The sequence below is a fragment of the Leucoraja erinacea genome, chromosome 4 (genome assembly GCF_028641065.1).
Source record: "Leucoraja erinacea ecotype New England chromosome 4, Leri_hhj_1, whole genome shotgun sequence".
Classification (NCBI taxonomy): domain Eukaryota; kingdom Metazoa; phylum Chordata; class Chondrichthyes; order Rajiformes; family Rajidae; genus Leucoraja; species Leucoraja erinaceus.
The window spans coordinates 37474290-37497020 of record NC_073380.1 but is presented as its reverse complement, the minus strand read 5'-3'; the positions used below and the strand labels follow the sequence as shown (position 1 = coordinate 37497020).

The 22731-nt window shown below is 43.6% G+C and overlaps 2 protein-coding genes and 1 non-coding gene across 3 annotated transcripts; all 3 read right to left on the bottom strand.

The window, feature by feature from the left end:
- Positions 1 to 50: 50 nt before the first annotated feature.
- rps20 (ribosomal protein S20) lies at positions 51 to 5296 on the bottom strand. The gene is made up of 4 exons (XM_055634052.1): positions 5141 to 5296; positions 3224 to 3323; positions 2024 to 2097; positions 51 to 268 (listed from the first exon to the last, which is right to left on the bottom strand). Exons 1-4 carry the CDS (start codon positions 5141 to 5143, stop codon positions 86 to 88), a joined length of 360 nt encoding a protein of 119 aa, XP_055490027.1. The 5' UTR covers positions 5144 to 5296; the 3' UTR covers positions 51 to 85.
- On the bottom strand, positions 2167 to 2229 carry LOC129696785 (small nucleolar RNA U54). Its single transcript, XR_008723406.1, has one exon. It is a non-coding gene; the product is annotated as a small nucleolar RNA U54 (small nucleolar RNA).
- Positions 5297 to 9337: 4041 nt separating the features above from the next.
- Positions 9338 to 12261, bottom strand: mos (v-mos Moloney murine sarcoma viral oncogene homolog). Its single transcript, XM_055634048.1, has one exon. The coding sequence runs from the start codon at positions 11914 to 11916 to the stop codon at positions 10912 to 10914; it is 1005 nt and encodes a 334-aa protein (XP_055490023.1). The 5' UTR covers positions 11917 to 12261; the 3' UTR covers positions 9338 to 10911.
- Between the last annotated feature and the right edge of the window lie 10470 nt (positions 12262 to 22731).

The following is a 22731-nucleotide window of genomic DNA, read 5'->3' as shown; positions in this document are numbered from 1 at the left end:
ATTTGAATGTGTGGATATGAAATGAATAAAGCGAGATTTGGAAAACACAGTAGGGTTTTATTTTTTATTGCATTTCCATAGACATTTAAGCATCGGCAATAGTAACCTCTACCTCAACACCAGGTTCAATACTGATGGAGGTGATCTGTTTCACAATTTCAGATGGACTGTGTAAATCAATTAGGCGCTTGTGGATCCGCATTTGGAAACGATCCCAGGTTTTGGAACCTTCACCGCAAGGAGTCTTTCTTGTTGTGATACGCAGAGTCTGAAACAAAGTACATAACCTCATGAATTTATGTTAACTCTCCTGCAGAACAAATTTAATCTTATTTGATGAAAACAAACAAAGTGCACAAAGAAAAGAAGGATATATGAATGAATGAGCTGTATCAGAAGGGTTATATAATGAAAACATTTATGAAGAATGGTTTTCCACAATATGGTTGATTCTCCCATGCAAAGATAGCTTAAATTCTCTAAAAAGCTGACCAGTGATCTGCATTTATTGCACACCAAAATGTTTTCAACGGAAAGATAACAGTGCTACTGTGATTAAATGCAGCAAGACCCTTAAGCTTTCTCGCTGAACTAAAGTTTACAGACTATGGCTACAGCAACAGCAAAAATTGTGTTTATACCGATGAAGTTAAGAATTTCAAAGTATAGAGGGAAACACAATAGGAAGGAAGAATAAATTGACAATGCATTATTAAGGAAACTAGTGCATTGTAACATAATTTGAGAGAAAAATCTGTAGGCACCTAATAATCCAATGACAGTTCTGGAATTGTTTTGCTAGTTGAAAAAAGGCTGTGTTGCATCCAATGTCACAAGACACTAAATGCAATTTGCAATTAATAAGTAACATTCAAATAGTACAGGTATTTTGATTGTGATACTGATAGGGTTGAGAATCAGTTATCTGTGGACTTGGTTAAAAACATTGGGGTAGGTTCACAGACCTTACCATTGTAGCTTGAATTTCAACCATCCCACCAAAAACGCTTCAATGCTGATGTATTATTGATACTACTATTATTTTTGCAATATTCGTTTTTGAGCCATTGCTACACTTCGTCTAAGTACATGCTTTGTGGGCAATGGGACCAAAAAACACCTCCACGTGGGCAAAAGCAATTACATTAGGGCACAGTGGTGCTACAGTAGAGTTGGTGCCTTACAGCGGCAGAAACTCGGGTTCCATCCTGACTATGGAGACTGTCTGTATGGAGTTTGTACGTTCTCCCTGTGACCGTGTACGTTTCTCCGGATGCTTCAGTTTCCTCCCACAATCCAAAGATAGACAGCTTTGTTGGTTAATTGGCTCTGGTACAATGGTAAATTTCCCATGTGTGTGGGATAGTGCTAGTGTACAGGGCGATCACTGGTCGGTGCACTCGGTGGGCCAAAGAGCCCATTTCTGCGCTGTATCTTTAAAGCCTAGTCTAAATTCTTACACCTGATATTTCCCCTTGCAATAAAGGCAAACTAGTTTGGTTGCAATGGGGGACCTGGCCAGGCCAATCCAGGAACTTTTACTGAGGATAACTTTGAATTTGAATCATACAAAATGGCAGCAGATATGTGGCGACTCTTGTATAGTCTCAGTGTAACCTACTGTTCCTACTTGTGTACAAATATGATCATACTTGTATATCGCATGACTTTTACTGTATTTTATGTAAAAGAGGAATTTTACTGCACCTGGGTACGTGTGCACCAATGGACACTGAACCATTCTCATAGACAGTAATGCAATAAGTTACCGGATTTCCAAAGGAAGTTGAGGAATGTTACTGCAGCAACCAGATCCACCTGTTACTTGTAGATTACATGAGAATTATGTTTAAAGACACTTCAATCTCTTCCAAATTATTCATCTCTGTATACCAAGACATAGTCTGAACTATATGGCCATTCTAAATTATAATCTCCCATTAATTTCTCTGGACCGCAAATACAAGGTCACAAGCCATCAGAATGCACAGATATATATTTATCAATATATGAAGCATCACACCTTGGTGGGCATGCGAACAGGTCCTTTGACTTTTAGGTTCTTCTCTTTGGCACCACGAATTAGATCAGCACAAACTGCAGGAGGAACAACAAGTAGTTATGTAACAAAGCAAACAACTCCACAATTTACATGGTCATCTTCAAAACTGGCTCAGAATAGCGTATAGATAAATCATGTAGATCATTTAGAGAATATCCTCCTTGCCAGTAAATACAATTTCATTGTATAAAAAGTAGTGCTTCACTAATTCATGTACAAATTTCTGCTTTGCTTGTATGTTCAAAATTAGATCCATGTATGCAATCCACGTTTGTCTCAATAAATCCAAGATACCTTTGCTGTGCAAGATGCACTGATTCAATTTTACTCAATTATGCCCATTTCAGAGCTGCCAAGTTTTGTCAGAACATTTCAGTATTCTGGTACCTGAAAATCAGTATTTTGCTGAGGAAATCAGTATTTTTACACAGTGCCATTTTGCTGAAAAAAATGTTTTTATGTGCGGTCATACCCATGTAAGAGTACAAGAATGCATAACTTAGCTACCAATTGACATGTCTTCTACGCACCTTACTTGACAGTGCATTCATTGCCATATTTTAGTATACTTCAGTTTGAATGGCTGCTTCCTGCTTTTAGCCATTTTGGAAGCCTCCCTCCCTCTCCTTCCTTTTTATCTCCCTCCCTCTCCGAACAGTCTGTGACCCACAGCACTGTGGCCATAGTGCTATGTGTAACGGCAATAGCGCTCCAGCTGGTATAATTAGAACCTATTTTAGCGCTATGGGTTAAATTCCCACACGCTAAACTGACACCGCTGTTTAAACCTGGAGCGGGACAGGCAGATCAAAGCGTACAGAAAATAATCAAGCCGATTTTGAAATTTAAAATATTAATAGATTGAATCTGCTATAATTTTTAGAGTTACAGTATGACTTTTTATATCCTTGCATTTTTTAAGCAGGAAGATGAAACAGGAACTCTGCCCATATTTAAAAAACCCCGTATTTTACAAAGCAAATCCGTACATCCGTATTCTTATCACATTTCCGTACAAAATATGGGAAATCCGTACTACTTGGCAGCTCTGCCATTTACATAAAGATTAAAAAGTTTGGGTCAGAAAATCTAACCCAAATTACTTGTAAATTCCATCTTTAAACGTTTAGTCTAGTCTCCCAAGTACAAATTTATGCTTACCTTTCTCAAGTGATTTCACATTCCGGCTGGTCAAAGTGATTCGAATGCGATGGATTGCAACCTCCTGTTCTACGGGTGCTTTGCCAGCATCTTTAAATGCCTTTAGGGGTGGAAAATAAAAAGATGTAGATTAAAATTAGGTTCCCCAAATTTGAAGTTTATGATGTAAGTCTTCCAAGTAATGTGGAAAAATGTATCTCATGTTGTAACTGATTATGATAGCATTTTGTTTGAAGGGCCTCGACCCGAAAAGTCACCTATTCCTTTGCTCCATAGATGTTTCCTCACCTGAGTTTCTCCAGCATTTTTGCCTACCGTTGATTTTTCCTGCATCTGCAGTTTTTTCTTAAACATGATAGCATTAGGTTGAATTACATAAAGTTAACCAAATGAAGCTAATTTAATGCTTGTTGATCAAGTGCTATCAATATCTTAGTTTACAGTGAGGTACAGGCCCAACATCCCACACACGAGGGACAATTTACAATTATACCAAGCCAGGTCACAGGGAAATGTACAAACTTCACACAGACAGCACCCGAGTGTCTGGCGCTGTAGGGCAGCACTATTTACAGAGAAACAGAATGATCCAAGCAACCTGGCAGTCAGCCATCTGAGCCTCAGGGTCTTTAGAACCTTTAGCCACGGATGTTACAGGCTTCTACCACCAGATTTGCGATTCAGCTAAAAGTGGCATCTCACTGAAGAGGGCTAAAAAGCACCTTACATCTGGCCCTGTTTTACTCCGGGGAGGAACATAGACATGTGAGCTTTAAATCAAAAATGTAAACGCAAAATACTGGAGTAACTCAGACATGCAGCATCTCTGGAGAGAAGGAATGGGTGACATTTCAGGATGAGATCCTTCTTCAAACCAAAACAAAAACATTGAAACCGTGACATTTAAATATCCTTTTAACATTTTACTGTTTTTCTTCAAATGTTTTTCATTAACATACTGCCATAATTTATTTTAGTAAATCTATTCCTTCAAGTTCATACTTCTTTGTCCTGTTCAGCCACCTCTTAACCAGATCTCTGCATAATTACAGCATTTCTTCTCTAACAGTAGTCCAGATAAAAGGCCAAGTTAGTCTGAGACTCAATACCAGTTTAGCCCAAACGTTTAATGTATCAGAATGTGTGTATACAAATGCCTCTACCTAAAACATGTATCCTTCCACCCGTCTTTACGCAATTGGTAGGAGGAATCTGCCATATGCAACTTGGTATTTCCTGCAACATTGTGGCTCCCATAGATGTGAAAGTTCGTGGAGAAGCAGACGTCTGAAGTGTCCAGTAAACCCTGGTGTAATGGGCGAGTTGATGTGAATGGCAGGGGGAAGAACAAAGAATAAAATAGGATTGTCGCGGATGGGCTTGCGATGATCAACGTGGTCGACATTTAGAAACAAAGAAAATAGGTGCAGGAGTGAGTAGGCCGTTCGAGCCAGCACCGCCATTCAAAATGATCACGGCTGATCATCCAAAATCAGTACCCCGTCCCTGCTACTTCCCTATATCCCTTAGCCCCAAGAGCTAAATCTGACTCTTGAAAACGAATCCGTGACTCAAAGCAAGTTCATGGGCACCGAGAGCAGAGCGGCAAGGTGGAGAGCCCCGGGGTTCGGCTCGCCCCCGCCCGCCCGCATCATCGAGGCTGCCGGCGCTCCAACACAGAGCGGCAACGTGGAGACGCCCCGGGTTCGGCTCCCTCCCGCCCGCTCCAGGCCGCGCTCCAACACAGAGCGGCAAGGTGGAGAGCCCCGGGGTTCGGCTCGCTCCCTCCTGCCCGCGCGCTCCGGGCCACGCTCCAACACAGAGCGGCAACGTGGAGAGCCCCGGGCCCTCCCCATACACACGATCCCCTTCCCGGGGCCTGCTCACTCCCGCCCGGACACACGCCGGGCCGCTCACCATGGTGACTTCCTGACCGACTTATCCGTCGACTTGTCCGGCTGGGACACGGAGAGCGAGCGAACAGCGGTGAGTCAGGAGCAGCAGCAGCACCAACCGCCCGGTCACAGCTCGAGAGGAAGTGGCGCCGCCTCCGTCGGACCTTAAATAACATCCGCGCGGACGCCCCGGAAGGGAAGCGGCAGCGGAGCGGGGCGGCCGTTGATTGGTCCGAGCGCTCGCTGACGGAGGAGGCAGGGAGTGCGCGTGCGCTGGCCCGCTGCCGGCCGGGCCGGGCCGGGAGTCGGGAACAAGCGGCAGCGGCGCGCGTGCCCAGTTGACCCTGGAGAGCAAAGAGTAGTATCTTTGCTGGAGAGAGTCAGCGCTCAGTGCAAGGGTTTACTCTCTCCAGCAAATGCTTACTTCGAGGGAGAGCCGCGCACAAGCCCGATTGGGGGGAGTGGGGGGGTTTCAACAAGAGCTGCTCCTTGTGTGTGTGTTCATTGGATCACAGTCTTATCCCGACTGGGGCTCTGTATGTTTCCCCCTTTCGCGGGATACAACACTTTAGGCGCTTGAGAGGCTTTTACACAATTCCCATTTTCTGTTAGTGTCTCATAGCAGAATGACTTTAGACGGCAGTCCTTCCCCACAAAACCTTTGCATTGAAACTAAGAATAATAAATGGCTGAAAGAACTCGAGGAATTGTTGATATTTTGGGTTGAGATCTTCAATTAAGATCCAGCCTGGTCCTTATGCGGGGTCTTGAATCAAAACCGTTCCCTTCCCACCCACACAGATGAAGCTCGGCCCGCGGAGTTCTTGCAGCAGTTTGTTCCTTGTTCTACATTCCAGCATGCTGTTGCAAGTCTTTCTAGTTGTTGCGCCAAGCTCCAGTGCACCCCTCAGCATGTCTCCCTGCAGCCTGGGAGCTGTATTTAAGTGACATTCCCTTACCTTTCACTTTACCATAATTTCACCCACAGTTACGCTCGGGAGGTATGCACAAAAATGCTGGAATAACATAGCAGAACAGCATCTCTGGAGAGAAAGAATAAGTGACGTTTCGGGTCGAGACCCTTCTGGGATAATAATAGCATCAAACAGTACACGGATGAACTCTGGTTCACTGAGTCGATGTTGACTATAAAGCACTTATTTATGCAGATCGCAGTATTATTTTCCTGGCATTCCAATTGAATCCCCTTGGTACTACCATTCAAGACTGTTTATTTGCCATATGTCCCGAAACGGAACAATGTAATTCTTACGGTAGACAAAAATGCTGGAGAAACTCAGCGGAAGATGTCTGAAGAAGGGTTTCGACCCGAAACGTCACCTATTCCTTCGCTCTATAGATGCTGCCTCACCCGCTGAGTTTCTCCAGCGTTTTTGTCTACCTTTGATTGTTCCAGCATCTGCAGTTCTTTCTTAAACAATGTAATTCTTACATGCAGCAGCAGCTGAAGGTAAGCGATTGAACTTTTTGCTGCCTTCCATTCACGATGAGGAACGTGGAGGAGTCACTGTGGTGGATGTTTATGTTAAAATGTATTTTGTGTGTTCTGTTGCTTTTTATTAATATGACTGCATGGCAAATCAAATTCCTTGTATGTTGCAAAACATACTTGGCTAATAAAGTATGATTATGAAAGGAGAAACATGGGACAGCAGATACTGTTTTACAAACAAAAAAAAAAAAATGCTGCAGTAACTCAGCAGGTCAAATAGCATCTCCCAGAACATTGGTCATTGGTAAATATACTCTTGGATAAAACATTGTAAACAGATAGAAGAGCAGAGGCCAATGGAGTTTTGAATTGGGAACTTGCACACGAATGCTGTGGACACTATTAAGATGATTCCGAATTTTCCCGGACCTACTGGAGACAACAGATAGGTTAAGAATGTGTAGCCTGCAGGTAATAAAATTAGCGAAGTCCTCACGCCCCAGAAAAGAAAAAAAAACTAAATCTAAACTCTCACTGCGTATGGTGCAGCATTGAACTCGGTAAATGTTAACCTTTTGATCAAAATTAACATGAAGGAAAGAAAAGCCAGACATTTTATGATCCAGATCGGATAATAACCTTTTAAAAAATATATATTGGAGGTAAATTTGATTAAAAAATGATGAGGGTAACCTAGTTACAGGATGATCTGGTCAAGATGGTCGTCCTACCCAAATTCCTGTATCTTTTCCAGCACGTCCCTATACATATCACTAAATCTTTTTTTGATAAATTAGAAAGGACAATATCTAAATTTTTATGGGGTAGCAAACCGGCTAGAATCCGAAAGGTGATACTGCAGTCTCCTAAGAGTGACGGCGGTTTGGCACTTCCTGACTTTAGGCGATACTAGTGGGCAGCTAACTTGCAAAAACTCCTGTATTGGATGAATGATGATTGCGACCACCTACCGACCTGGGTACACATGGAAAAGGCGAGTTCACATCGCCTGTTGCGGTCTGTCCTATGCTCTCAACTCCCCCTTCCTATAACATCTGTGGGTGCAGGCCCAATTGCGTCCCTCTCGCTCAAGATATGGAGTCAACTCACGAAAAACTTTGGTTTACAAGGCCCTTCCATCTTGACTCCACTGCTTAAAAACCACATCTTTAAACCTTCAAGTACAGACCACGCATTCAAAACCTGGCATAGCAACGGTATCAGTAGTATCAAAAACCTATACAAGGATGGCATCTTTTCGTCTTTTGCGGAGCTCTCGTCCAACTACAGCCTCCCAAACTCCCACCTTTTTTGTTTTATCCAGATTATGGATTTTGTGAAGAAGACATTCCCCCATTTCCCAAATCGCCCCCCTGAAACCCTGACCGATACCATCTTAGCTCTAGATCCCAACTGGAAGAAATGCATCTCTGTTTTGTATAACTTGTTAGGGTCGGTTATATTGAAACCTCATACCTCATTAAAAGCTGCGTGGGAGGGTGAGCTGAATACGAAACTAACAGACCAGCAATGGGACTCTGCTTTGGATTTGATCCATTCTTCCTCCATATGTGCCCGTCATGGCCTAATCCAATGCAAAATCTTTCGCAAAGTCCACTACATAAATGCAAGATTATCTATAATTTACCCCGCTGTTAGGGACACCTGCAACATATGTAATCAATCTCCTGTCAACCATAGCCATATGTTTTGGTCTTGCCCTAAGCTAGCAGCCTTGTGGAGGAGTGCTTTTGACTTGATAAGCAGAGCCTACGGCCAGACTATTCCTCCAAACCCACTGTCAGCCATTTTCGGTACCCCTCCCAACACCAACCTCTCTGTTGCGGTGAAACGGGTCCTAGCTCTTACAACCTTGTTATGATATGCGAAGTACACGAGGTGGGACATCAAGACTGATCTTGCTTAACTGGAGGCTCACCTGTCCCCCGACACACACCCGCTGGATTAAGGAGGTGCTTTACAATTTAAAGCTTGAAAAACTTTCTCAAATGCTCTACCAAGACATTCCTCGATACATGGAACCCTTTCTTGGAACTTGTTAACTCTCTCAACTTGTCCCCGGACTCAGAAAAGGTCTGAGTGGTCTCCGCCATTGTTCTGCTCTACTGCAGCTGCTCTCCCCTTAACCCCCCCCCACACTTATTTATTTAATTACTTACTTATTTACTGTTATTAGTGACCCCTTTTTTTTTCCCGCCAGTACTTTTTGTTTCGTTTATCTTACCATATTTGTGTGCATGTGTCTGTATGTGAGTGTTTTTTGTCCCCGTTTGGTTCCGACCTGATTCGAGTGGGTTGAAGGTGGGTAAGGGTAAGGGCTTTGAGGGTCGCTTACGTACTGTTGCACAATTATGCCTTGACTGTCACTGTCTGTTATCATTGTATGTATGCAAATTGCTGTGAAATTCAAAATAAAAAGATTTAAATCAGGATGATATGCGAAGTACACGAGGTGGGACATCATGTTACAAGATGTTGGCGACACCACCCTTGGAATATCGTGTGCCTTTCTGGTTATCTAGCTAAAGGGTGGATGTCATTAAACCTAAAAGGATGATGAGATCCACGGTTTCAGAGGGCTGGAGTTACAAAACGAGAGAAGCTCCTCCCCAGATATAGGCTCCGGCCCATACAAACAATTAGTGTCCATCTATAGGGGGGGTTGCACGTAAGGTCACTGGGTCATAGGGCTTGACGTATGGAGCCGCTCAATCCATCTGGAGGACATCCATAACTTCTGGTATATGTTATTAATGCAAGAAACACGTACTTTCCTACCTGTTAAAAACCGCCAAAATGTTGAATTTTTGCTCTGTAAAAAATTGTGGAAGTCGGGGTAAATGTGAGAGACATGTACCCAACTTCAGAATTCCAAAAGTGAAGCGAAATTAAGGTAAAGAGAAGTGAGAGCTGAAGAGCCAACAACAGCTAAAAAGTGCTTGGCGAACATTGGCCGTGCAGATATCGAAATTGAAAATATTGGGAATTATCGCGTTTGCTCACTGCATTTCATCACCAGTAAGGCATTATTTGTGTTTTTTCTTGATTCCTTTGGTATCTAAAAAGTCTCAGAAGTGATAAATCTAGCTGTAAATTTTGCTTCAGAGGCCTTTTCTTTTTGCATGTAAAAACCCACTTGAGAACCATGGGCGATTTTAAAATTTTACAGCCAGATTTATCACCTGAAACTTTTTAGATGACAAAGGAATCAAGAAAAAATACAAACAATGCCTTAGTTGATGAAATGCAGTGAGCAAACGGCCAATGTTCGCCAAGCACTCTGTCTGTTGTTGTCCTTTCAGCTCTCGCTTCTATCTAGTAATTTCTCCTCACTTTTGGAATTCTGAAGTAGGCTAAATGTCTCTCACGCTTATCCCGATTTCCATAATTATTTACAGCGCAAAAATTGACAATTTCGGCGGGTTTTAACGGACCCGCTACGCTGGAAACAATGGTAAGTGCCTACCTGCAGTTCATCGCGTGTACTCCACTTGGAGTAGCGTAGCAACAGCACGGGTCATGGGTCGTGACCCGACTGCCGTGAAACCTCCCTATATTAAACTCCCTTCGAGATTTTCTTTGAATCAAAAATTACTTCACGTGCATTTATCCGATGTGTTCTGCTCATTCGCGGGTGAAGTCCAATTGGTAGTAACTCGAGGAAAACGATCAGCGATATTTGTCTCGGGAGTGGGTGTTAGTGAACGCCAACCCAGGGCATCTATAGGCACAGAGGTCAGATGATCCGCTGGAGCGAAGCGAGTCTTCTAATTGACAATATTTCCCATTTTGAGACATTGACTGGGCATCAGCAAGATGCACACGACTTCAATATGATTGGTCTATTTGGTTCTTGGGGCACAAGAGACCATAGATGCTGGAATTTTAACCAAAAGGAAAACTGCCGGGCAAACATGGGCGGTTTCTCGGAAACGCGTCGTCCCCTGCTTCATCGTGCAATAGAAACCCAAATTCTGATGTTAAACAAATATTGACGTTTGAGCTCGAGGAGTTTGAAAATTAACATTCACATAGGTCGTAAATGAAGCCTAGGAAAACAAAATAAATGTATGGAATTAAGGGGCTCGCAGCATTTCACGTGATGGAACTGGAACACAGCGAATTCTAATTAAGGAGACGTGTTAACCCCTTCTCTTCCACTTACCCGAGTTTACTGGTAGAGGAACAAATAGTAAATACAGTGTAGATCAGAATTATTCTTTATTTAGACAATGTCAGGTTTCTTCACACTTTAGTCAGCAACACACAGCACTAACGTATTGTTTTAATTATACACTTTATAAAATATTTATTCTCTACTACAATAGCGAATTCAAGTTAGTAATAGTTTCAAACAATTGTTCTGCACTAGGTCTATCAATTGGTTCAACTTTCCAACAGTGATCGATGACCGAACGAACCTTCCGGCCCACCAAAGTCTCGTCGAATACATGCGAAAACGAAGGGCGCAGGTTGTAAGCCACGACTGCATACATAACACACTGCCGATCGCCCGAGAAGGGGTGGTCTCCACTCATCATCTGCCACAGCGTGATGGCGAAGGAGTAAATGTCCGCCTTGAGGGTGGCGTTACGGCCTCTCAGCAGCTCGGGCGCCCGGTGTGTGTAGGTACCACCTAGGTGCCGCAACTGGCCATTGGGTGTCAAGTCACTGGTCGCCGCCAGCTTGTGAGAGCAGCCAAAGTCCCCAATTTTGCAACGGCCCGACTCTGTGATCAGGACGTTGGCTGGTTTCACATCCAGGTGGACGATGCTGTGCGAGTGGAGGAAACTCAGTCCGCTCACGATGTCACTGGAAAACCTCAAGCACTCCCCGACGTCCAGCGGGTGCGCGCAGTTATAGATCCGATGGTCCAGACTTGTCCCTCCTGCGTATTCCATGATGATGGTGCCCACGCTATCCTCGGCTTGCGGGTTCGCGGGAACAGACGTGGTGGCTGCGACCACTTTCACAATGTTCTCATGCGCCAGGTGCGCCACGTTTAACTCTGCCCAGAAACTCTGCCTCGCAGCCAGCTTGTTCTTCGTGCACTTTCTCACCTTCTTTATTGCGACAGTTTTGCCATAATAAATACCTTTGTAAACCCAGCCGAAGCCGCCCGAGCCTAGAAGGTCGAGTAGCTTCAATTCATCCCAAATGACCGTGTACCAAGGACATTGTGGCAACTCCCCATTGCTCTGCTTTACAAAGGAGAAGTTTCGCCTCTTCCCTCTGAACTGGTTGGGACTGCTACAAGGCCGCAGAGTAATGGCAGCTGGAAATCCTTTCGGTAAAATTCGGTGCACAGGAATAGGCGACGGCATTTTAATTTTTGTTACGCTTCTCTCAACGGATTCGTAAAGCACCGAGTGCCGCCAGTATCCTTTATTGCTGACTATTAATTGGTGTCAACGAGTTACATCTGTTCTTTGTTACAAAGACCAGCGCGTACTGGTCAAATCAATGACAGATCAATAAACAAGACCAAACAAAGAACTTTAAGATTATAGTTAAATTGTTTAAAAAAAATCGAGACTGTTATACACTTAATTCCAAGGAAATTAGCTACCATTTGGCAATGGCAATATATAATTATGAAAATTATGAAAAGCATAGATAGGGAAAACAAAACCAACACTAGAGGGCATAGCTATGAGGTGAGAGGGGGAATATTTAATGGAGATGTAGGGGCCAAGTTTTGTTTACAGACAGCGGCGGGGGGCAGGAACTCATTGCCAAGGGTGGCGGTGGCGGTGGCGGCAGTGACTTTTAAAGGGCTTTTAGATAGGCACATGGAAGTGCGGGAAAATGAGGGAAATGGATGATGTACAGGCAGATGTGATCAGTTGACACTTGGCACTTGGCATCATGTTCGGCACAAACATCGTGAACACAAGGGCTCGTTCCTGTGCTGTTAATTATATGTCCTATTCAGATGTTAGTGATTATCGAAGCTATCAAATGGGTACAAACATTTAAGAGACAATTTAAATAACATCTTGTCAAGTAGGATGGAATTGACCATCGCTGGTTGAAAACAAGACTTGGTCACTGGGCAACTTTGAACAAATCAAAACGATTTTCGAGGACACCTGACAAACCCCCCCCCCCCCCCCCCCCCCCCCCCCCCCCCCCCCCCCCCACAAGGTTGTTTAACCCAACCCCACCCAAATCCCATTTCCATAGGTTAGTTCGTTCTTTTCATTAATTATTATATAGGTCGCATACTTGTTTCCAGCAATGGTTTTACACCTCACCAATAAAACGCGATTGGCAACTCAAACTATACAAGTTTTTTTCTTTCAGTCTTGTGTGATTAAAGAGTGACATTCAGCACCAATCCAGTGGTCACTTAAATTTCCTTTCTGGCGCAGAGAAGTTTCTCGGGGGAAATGCATGTATAAGATGGTAATAAGTTAACTCCGTTGACATCACCACGGTCATACTGAGCGATGAATATTCACATTGGTTCAGTTAAAAAGTAATCGAACTGAAATATTAATTCTTGTTTCTCTCCGCCCGGCGGTTGTAAGACCTGCCGCGTAGCCTTTTCCTGTCTTTATTTCAGATATCCAGCTTTTTTAGACACAAAATGATAACTCAACATGATAAGTGAACATATTTATTTGTTGCTGGCAATATCAGAATTTGTTATCTACCCTAATTGTCTCAGAGCCGAGGAGACAGTTAGAAGTCAACAGTGTAGCATAGCCGGGTAAAGATAGCAGAATTACTCCCGTTGAAGTATTTTGTAACCCGAATTATTTTTTGTAGATTGGTTACATTACTTACTAACCAATGTAGTGCTTTATTATTATAAGCTCCGCCTACGACCACACCATTCATATTATCGCAACCCAACATGTGCTCAGTTAGTACTGCTGCATTGTAGGATTAACATGCTGTACTGTGTTGTAGTGACTCAATAAATACTGTTATAATAGATCTGTGAGTATGTGTGATTTACTCAACAGTTTTATGATTTAATAGTTCCATCACTTACGGTTAGAGTCATAGAGCTATGCAGCATGGAAGTAGGTACTTTGGCCCAACTTGCCCATGCCAACTAAGATGCCCCAATCACTGTCGTCCTACCTGTCTAAATGTTGCCCATATCCCTCTATACATTTCCTATCCATGTACCTGTCCAGATATGCCGGCCAATCTATTTACCCAGAGAGTGGTGGGTGACTGGAAAGCCCTGTCTGGTGAGACAATAGAAAATAGTTGCAGGAGTAGGCCATTCGGCCCTTTGAGCCAACACCGCCATTCACTGAGATCATGGTTGATCATCCAAAATCAGTACCCCATTCCTGCCTTCTCCCCATATCACTTGACTCCATTATCTTAAGAGCTTTATCTAACTCTCTCATGAAAGCATCTAGTGAATTGGCCTCCATTGCCTTCTGAGGCAGAGAATTCCACAGATTCACAGCTCTCTGGGTGAAAAAGCTTTCCCTCATCTCCGTTATAAATGGCCTACCCCTTATTCTTAAACTGTGGTCCCTGGTTCCAGACTCCCCCAACATCAGGAACATGTTTCCTGCCTCTAGCGTGTCCAATCCCTTAATAATCTTATATGTTTCAATAAGATCCCCTCACATTCTTCTAAATTCCAGTGTATACAAGCCCAGTCGCTCCATTCTTTCCACATATGACAGTCCTGCCAACTCAGGAATTAACCTCGTGAACCGATGCTGCACTCCCTCAATAGCAAGAATGTCTTTCCTCAAATTGGAAGACCAAAACTGCACACAATACTCCAGGTGTGACCTCAGGGTACTCAAGGATGGTCTGTGTCTCAGGGTACTTAAGGAAGTGGCTCTAGAAATTGTAGACGCATTGGTGATCATTTTGCAATGTTCTGTAGATTCAGAATCAGTTCCTGTGGATTGGAGGGTAGCTAATGTGATCCCACGTTTTAAGAAAGGCGGGAGAGAGAAAACAGGGAATTATAGACCAGTTAGCCTGACATCGGTGGTGGGGAAGATGCTGGAGTCAATTATAAAAGATGAAATAGCGGCGCATTTGGATAGCAGCAACAGGATCGGTCCAAGTCAGCATGGATTTACGAAGGGGAAATCATGCTTGACAAGTCTTCTGGAATTTTTTGAGGATGTATCGAGGAAAATGGACAAGGGAGAGCCAGTGGATGTAATGTACCTGGACTTTCAGAAAGCATTTGATAAGGTCCCACATAGGAGATTAGTGGACAAAATTAGAGCACATGGTATTGGGGGTAGGGTGCTGACATGGATAGAAAATTGATTGGCAGACAGGAAGCAAAGATTAGGGATTAATGGGTCCCTTTCAGAATGGTAGGCAGTGACTAGTGGAGTACTGCAAGGCTCGGTGCTGGGACCGCAGCTATTTACAACATATATTAATGATTTAGATGAAGGGATTAAAAGTAACATTAGCAAATTTGCAGATGACACCAAGCTGTGTGGCAATGTGAACTTTGAAGAGGATGCTTTGAGGATGCAGGGTGACTTGGACACATTGGGTGAGTGGGCAGATGCAGCTTAATGTGGAGAAATGTGAGGTTATCCACTTTGGTGGCAAAAACAGGAAGGCAGATTATATTATCTAAATGGAGTCAAGTTGGGAAAAGGGGAAGTACAACAGGATCTGGGCATCCTTGTTCATCAGTCAATGAAATTAAGCATACATGTACAGCAGGCACTGAAGAACGCAAATTACATGTTGGCCTTCATAACACGAGGAGTTGAGTATAGGAGGAAAGAGGTACTTCTGCAGATGTACAGGGCCCTAGTGAGACCACACCTGGAGTATTGTGTGCAGTTTTGGTCTTCCAATTTGAGGATGGACATTCTTGCTGTTGAGCAAGTGCAGCATAGGTTTACCAGGTTAATTTCCGGGATGGCGGGACTGCCATATGTTGATAGAATGGAGCGGCTGGGCTTGTACACTCTGGAATTTAGAAGAATGAGAGGGAATCTTATTGAAACATATAAGATTATTAAGGGTTTGGACACGCTAGAGGCAGCAAACATGTTCCCGGTGTTGGCAGTCCAGAACCAGGGGCCACAGTTTAAGAATAAAGGGTAAGCCATTTAGAGCGGAGATGAGGAAAAACCTTTTCACAAGGAGAGTTGTGAGTCTGTTGAATTCTCTGCATCAGAGGGCAGTGGAGGCTGGTTCTCTGGATGCCCTTAAAGCTCTTAAAGATAGCGGAGTCTAGGGATATGGGTAGAAGGCAGGAACGGAGTATTGATTGTGGATGATCACATTGAATGGCGTGGCTGGTTCAAGGGGCCGAATGGCCTACTCCTGCACCTATTGTCTATTGTCACCAGGGTCCTGTACAACTGCTCCTATACTCAACTCCTCTTGTTATGAAGGCTCTTGATAGCTTTCTTCACTGGTGTACGAGGACACCATGATCTCGTTGTACTTCCCCTTTTCCTAACTTGACATAATTCAGATAATAATCTGCCTTCCTGTTCTTGCCACCAAAGTGGATAACCTCACGTTTATCCAGATTAAACTGCATCTGCCCACTCACCCAACCTGTTCAAGTCACCCTGCATCCTCATATCATCTTCCTCACAGTTCACACTGCCACCCAGCTTTGTTTCATCTGCAAATTTGCTAATGTTACATTTAATTCCTCATCAAAATCATTATTGTATATTGTAAATAGTTGCGATCCCAGCACCGAGCCTTGCAGCACCTCACTAGTTACTGCCTGCCATTCTGAAAGGGACCCGTTAATCCCTACCCTTTGCTTCCTGTCTGCCAACCAATTTTCTATCCATGTCAGAACCCTACCCCCAATACCATGTGCTCTAATTTTGCCCACTATTCTCCTATGTTGACCTTATCAAAAGCTTTCTGAACGTCCAGGTACACAACATCCACTGGCTCTCCCTTGTCCATTTTCCTAGTTCCATCCACAAAAAATTCCAGAAGATTAGTCAAGCATGATTTCCCCCTTCGTAAATCCATGCTGACGCAGACCGATTCTGTTGCTGCTATCCAAATGTGCCACTATTTCATCTTTTATAATTGACTCCAGCATCTTTCCCACCACCGACGTCAGGCTAACTGGTCTATAAATCCTTGTTTATTTTCTTCCTCCTTTCTTAAAAAGTGGGATAACATTAGCTACCCTCCAATTCACAGGAACTGATCCTGAATCTATACAACATTGGAAAATGATCACCAATGCGTTCACAATTTATAGACCCACCTCCTTAAGTACCCTGGGATGCAGACCATCAGGCCCTGGGGATTTATCAGCTTTCAGTCCCATCAGTCTACCCAACACCATTTAAAAACATAGAAACGTAGAAAATAGGTGCAGGAGTAGGCCATTCGGCCCTTCGAGCCTGCACCGCCATTCAATATGATCATGGCTGATCATCCAACTCAGTATCCTGTACCTGCCTTCTCTCCATACCCCCTGATCCCTTTAGCCACAAGGGCCATATCTAACTCCCTCTTAAATATAGCCAATGAACTGGCCTCATCTACCTTCTGTGGCAGAGAATTCTAGAGATTCACCACTCTCTGTGTGAAAAATGTTTTCCTCATCTCGGTCCTAAAAGATTTCCCCCTTATCCTTAAACTGTGTCCCCTTGTTCTGGACTTCCCCAACATCGGGAACAATCTTCCTGCATCTAGCCTGTCCAACCCCTTAAGAATTTTGTAAGTTTCTATAAGATCCCCCCTCAATCTTCTAAATTCTAGTGAGTACAAACCGAGTCTATCCAGTTTTTCTTCATATGAAAGTCCTGACATCCCAGGAATCAGTCTGGTGAACCTTCTCTGTACTCCCTCTATGGCAAGAATGTCTTTCCTCAGATTAGGAGACCAAAACTGTACGCAATACTCCAGGTGTGGTCTCACCAAGACCCTGTACAACTGCAGTAGAACCTCCCTGCTCCTATACTCAAATCTTACCTAATTTCTTGCCTAATGTGAATTTCCTTCAGTTCCTCCGTCACCCTTGGTCCTCTGGCCACTAGTACATCTGGAAGATTGGTTGTGTCTTCCTTAGTGAACACAGATCCAAAGTACCTGTTCAACTCATCTGCCATTTCCTTGTTCCCCTTAATAAATTCACCTGTTTCTGTCTTCAAGGGACCCACATTTGTCCTAACTTAATTTTTTCCTCTTCACATACCTAAAGAAGCTTTTACTATCCTCCTTTACATTCTTGGCTAGCTTACCTTCGTACCTCATCTTTTCTCCCCGTGTTGCCTTTTTAGTTATCTTCTGTTGCTCTTTAAACGTTTCCCAATCCTCTGGCATCCTGCTCATCTTTGCCATGTTATACTTCTTTTATTTTGTCCTTGATTTCCCTTGTCTGCCACAGCCGCCTCTTACTCCCCTTAGAATCTTTCTTCCTCTTTGGAATGAACTGATCCTGCACTTTCTTATTATTCCCAGAGATACATGACATTGTTGTTCCACTGTTATCCCTGCTAGGGTATCTTTCCAGTCAACTTTGGCCAGCCCCTCCCTCATGGCTCCATAGTCCCCTTTGGTCAACTGTAATTGGAGATTACAATTTATCATATTCTGGTCACTATCTCCTAATGGCTCCTTTACCTCGAGTTCTCTTATCAAACCCAGTTCATTACACAACACTAAATCCAGAATTGCCTTCTCCCTGGTAGGCTCCAGTACAAGCTGCTCTAAGAATCCATCTCGGAGCCACTCCACAAACTCCCTTTCTTGGGGTCAAGTACCAACCTGATTTTCCCAGTCTACCTGCATATTGAAATCTCCCATAACCACCGTAGCATTACCTTTGCTACATGTCAATTTTAACTCTTGATTCAATTAGCACCCTATATCCAGGCTACTGTTTGGAGGCCTGTAGATAACTCCCTAGGATCGTTTTACCATTACAATTCCTCAGTTCTATCCATATTGACCATCCATAATCTCCTGATTCTATGTCACCCCTTTCAAGGGACTGAATTTTATTCCTTACTAACAGAGCTACCCCACCCCCTCTGCCCTCCTGTCTGTCTTTTCGATAAGACTTATACCCCTGAATATTCAGTTCCCAGTCCTGGTCCTCTTGTAGCCATGTCACTGTAATTCCCACAACATCATACTTGCCAATTTCTCATTGAGCCTCAAGCTCATCCACTTTATTTGTCATACTTCGCGCATTCATATACAACACCTTGACTTCGGTATTCACCTTCACATCACTGCTCCTGCCCTTACTCTCTTATCCCTTTTAGAACTTTCCTTGCCATTAATTTGGGAGTCTTTTGTAACTTTTCCTGTACTCACTTCCCCTTTAACTTCATCTTTATACTCCCAATTTGTCAGTCCCTTCATGTGTAGCACTAGCAAACCTGATTACCAAAACGCTGGTCCCCCTCCAGTTAAGGTGTAACCTGTCCCTTTTGTACAGTTCACTCCCTAGTCCAGAAGAGATCCCAGTGGTCTATAAATCTAAATCCTTTCTCCCTGTACAACCAGCCCCCCCCCCCCCCCTCTCTAAACTCTCTAAACTCAGGTTGCAGAACCTCCTTCCTCTTCTTCCTGTCGTCATTTGTGCCCCCGTACCCATGTTCACCTTCCCTCTCGAGGATGTTCTGAAGTCGGTCCAAGACATCTTGAACCCTGGCACCCAGGAGGCAACAAACCATTCTTGAGTCTCGTCTTCACATAATGTGCATGCATTTCGGATAAAGTTGTGTTAAGTAAAAAGACAATGCCATATTAATGTTTATACTGTATTGAGTGCTTGAATAGAAGGATTATGTAGCATAAATGACTGCTTAATGTTTGAGTTTTTTAATTGAAGTTTCTTGCATTGACAGTTAAGCACGGAGATGTGCTGTTCCACCATAATGTCATATCTTCACAAACCCCAATCACTCCGCACCATTATGTACTTCTTTTGCAGCACCATCTTTTGCTTTTCCTCTCTCTTTGCCCTACAGCTTCCCTTTGTGATTATCTTTGGCATCCTCTAATAGGCCAACTGAGGTACCTGGTGCTTCCTGGTTACCAGCTACTCCAATTGTCTCATCCATTTTGTCCTTTTCCATTCCGTTCTACAGGCATGCTGGTGGTTAATGTTGTTAACTCCTTTCTCTCCAGGTTTCTACACATTGGATCAATCAATGGATCAACACCAAATATCAATGTATTTCATTTCAGAATATACTGTATTTCACATAATCCTGGTCCTCAGTAACTGTGGCCTTATTATGCATTTGATGATGATTGATGTTACTAAGGGTTGATGATACTTTTTCCCTTTAACAAAGCTTCTCATCTTGCTCTTTTTTGCACCACATGCTTTGTTTAACAGGCTACCAGGCTAGATGGACATCCGGTGGCGCTGTTTCTAGTTGCCTCCGCCTCAAGTCCAGTATCTTTTTTTTTTTTGTTATGTTTGATGAGCGTTTTTTTGTCTTTATGTGGGGTAAGAGGGTACGGTAAGGGGGGTACCATTCTTCAGTTGCTTCCCAGAGAGGATGCAACTATTATTCGTCATGTCCTCGACCCCCCCCCCGCGGCCTACCCACTGGATTGGCGCGACCTTTCCTGCCGGGGCCGACCAGAGCTACAGCAGCAGCGGCGCAGCGTTGGATACATCGCGGGGCGGGCGATGCCTTACAGGGGATCGCCGTTTGGAGCTCCGGAGTGCTGGGCCTGCTGCACCGACATCGCGGAGCTGTGGTTCGCGGAGCTCCCAACGTGGGCAGCGCTGACCAACATCGCGGAACACTGCGACTCCGCCCAGCTCAGCCTGTAGACTTCGGGAGCTGCGGACTCCGGTGGGAGGTGGCTGATTTGGAGGTCTGGGCCGCTGAGGATGCTTTCCGTCGGGGTTCCATCGTTCCCGGCGAGGGCCTGAGCATCGGGCCGGCCATGGCGGCGACTGCGGGTGCTCGGGAGGCCCCGACCACGGGTGAACATATGGTAAGATCGGCGGGGAGGCTGGCTGGACTATGGTACCTTCCTTAACTTTGGTGCCGCTGTGGTGTTATGTTGTGTCGTGGACTTTTTTGTGCTTTTTTAAAATGTAATTAATTAATTTATTATTTATTTTTATGTTACAGGACTGTAAGGAAAATCCATTTTGTTGTCTCTTATGAGATAATGACAATAAATTGAATACAATGCAATACCATAATCTCTATATTTTTGGCAACTTCTTCTGAAATCTGACTTCATTTCATATCTCACACCTCACTTAAAATCTTGGTTGTAAAGTTCCTCTTCAAACAATGTTCTCAAAATCCAGCTAGTATGTAACCATTTAGGTTGTATCAATCTATTCAGTGCTCGGTATCCTGGCAATAGTTGTGATGCGTTCATTTTGTATCATTCTTGGGCAATTTTGTATTTGAACCAACATGATGAACCACAGGGTGCCACTGAATTATAATGGATATAATGAATGCCATTCCATAACATGATGTTTGAACTGAGTGAGCCTCTAATAGTACATAGACTAGTACAGCATTGTGACACAGCAGTAGAGTTGCTGCCTTACAGTGCCAGAGACGCGGGTTCGATCCTGACCCTAGGTGCTGTATGTACGGAGTTTGTACATTCTCCTTTTGACCACGTGGGTTTCCTCTAGGTGCTCCGGTTTCCAAACACGTGCAGGTTTGTAGGTTAATTGGCTTCTGTAAATTGTTCCTAGTGTGTAGGATAGAACTTGTGTACGGGTGATTGCTGGTTGATGTGGACTCAAGCGGGCCGAAGGTCCTGTATTCATGCTGTATCTCTAAACTAAACCGCCCCTTCGACTCACAATGTCTGTGCTGAACATGATGCCAAGATCTCACTAATCTACCCGCACATAATCCACCACCCTCCACTGCCTGCATTTCCATATGCCTATTCAAAAAATATAACGTGTTCTAACAATAAATTTGTTCCCTGGGTTACTTTGGAGGAGCCATGCAAGCCTAGGGTTTTGTGGTGGTCTATACATTGACAGCCCATGGGCTCGTTCTCCAGTTATGCAGCAAGCAGTGGTGGAGCAGCAAGATGAAGGGAGAAGGCAAGTTGGATATTTCCTTTCTGGTTGAGTTGTCAATGAACAATTCACTTGATTGTGCTATCAATAAGCAACAACCAATTAAACTTTGATCAATACTCCAATCTATTTCCTACCTTTCGTAGCAGCCACAGCATCTATTCGCCGCTTTGCAAAAATGAAACGTAAACCAAATTTATGAATGAAACCATGCCAAATGCATATAAACATCAAGTAATCAACTTTGTGCCTATCTTCAGTTCCTGTCAATGATTTCCCCAATCCTTGTTTTCTTATTTCATTGAATCATTCGATCCAATTATAGGTAATGCTAATTACATATTTATTGTAACGTTGTACTGTCACATCACTATATATTTTTTGCAGCATGTAGATTCTATGCTGCCCATTGACTCCTTTGCTAATTATTTGTAACATCATGCTTTTGCAGTGGAAGCAGGGCTGAAAGAAATGACCAAGCATACGCACAGAGACTTTGAAAACTAACTTACGGAGCAAATGTTGTCCTTGACAGGATTTGTTTCACAGGTTATGAATAATGTTTATACACTACAGCTAATGGTCAACCTTGAGATGATCTTCTTAAAATTATTTTACATTTTGTTTCTTGAAACATAGAAACATAGAAATTAGGTGCAGGAGTAGGCCATTCGGCCCTTCGAGCCTGCACCGCCATTCAATATGATCATGGCTGATCATCCAACTCAGTATCCCGTACCTGCCTTCTCTCCATACCCCCTGATCCCCTTAGCCACAAGGGCCACATCTAACTCCCTCTTAAATATAGTCAATGAACTGGCCTCAACTACCCTCTGTGGCAGAGAGTTCGAGAGATTCACCACTCTCTGTGTGAAATATTTGTTGATGAAATTACAACTGCTGGATCTCGGGCATCCTTTGAATCAATGCCTGAGAAGTGTCAGGAAAAGACAAAATTTTAAAATTTGGGTTTGTACCTTTGCTTCACTGTGAACTGAAAAATCTGGGCCAATATTACTGCTATTACAGTATTGTTGCTCTTGTTCAGCAGTGAAGGCCATGGGGTAGCAAAGTGCTATTGAAGTATCAACTGAATTACAACCACCCTCTGAATTAAATTAACTATGGCTATCATTAATGTTAG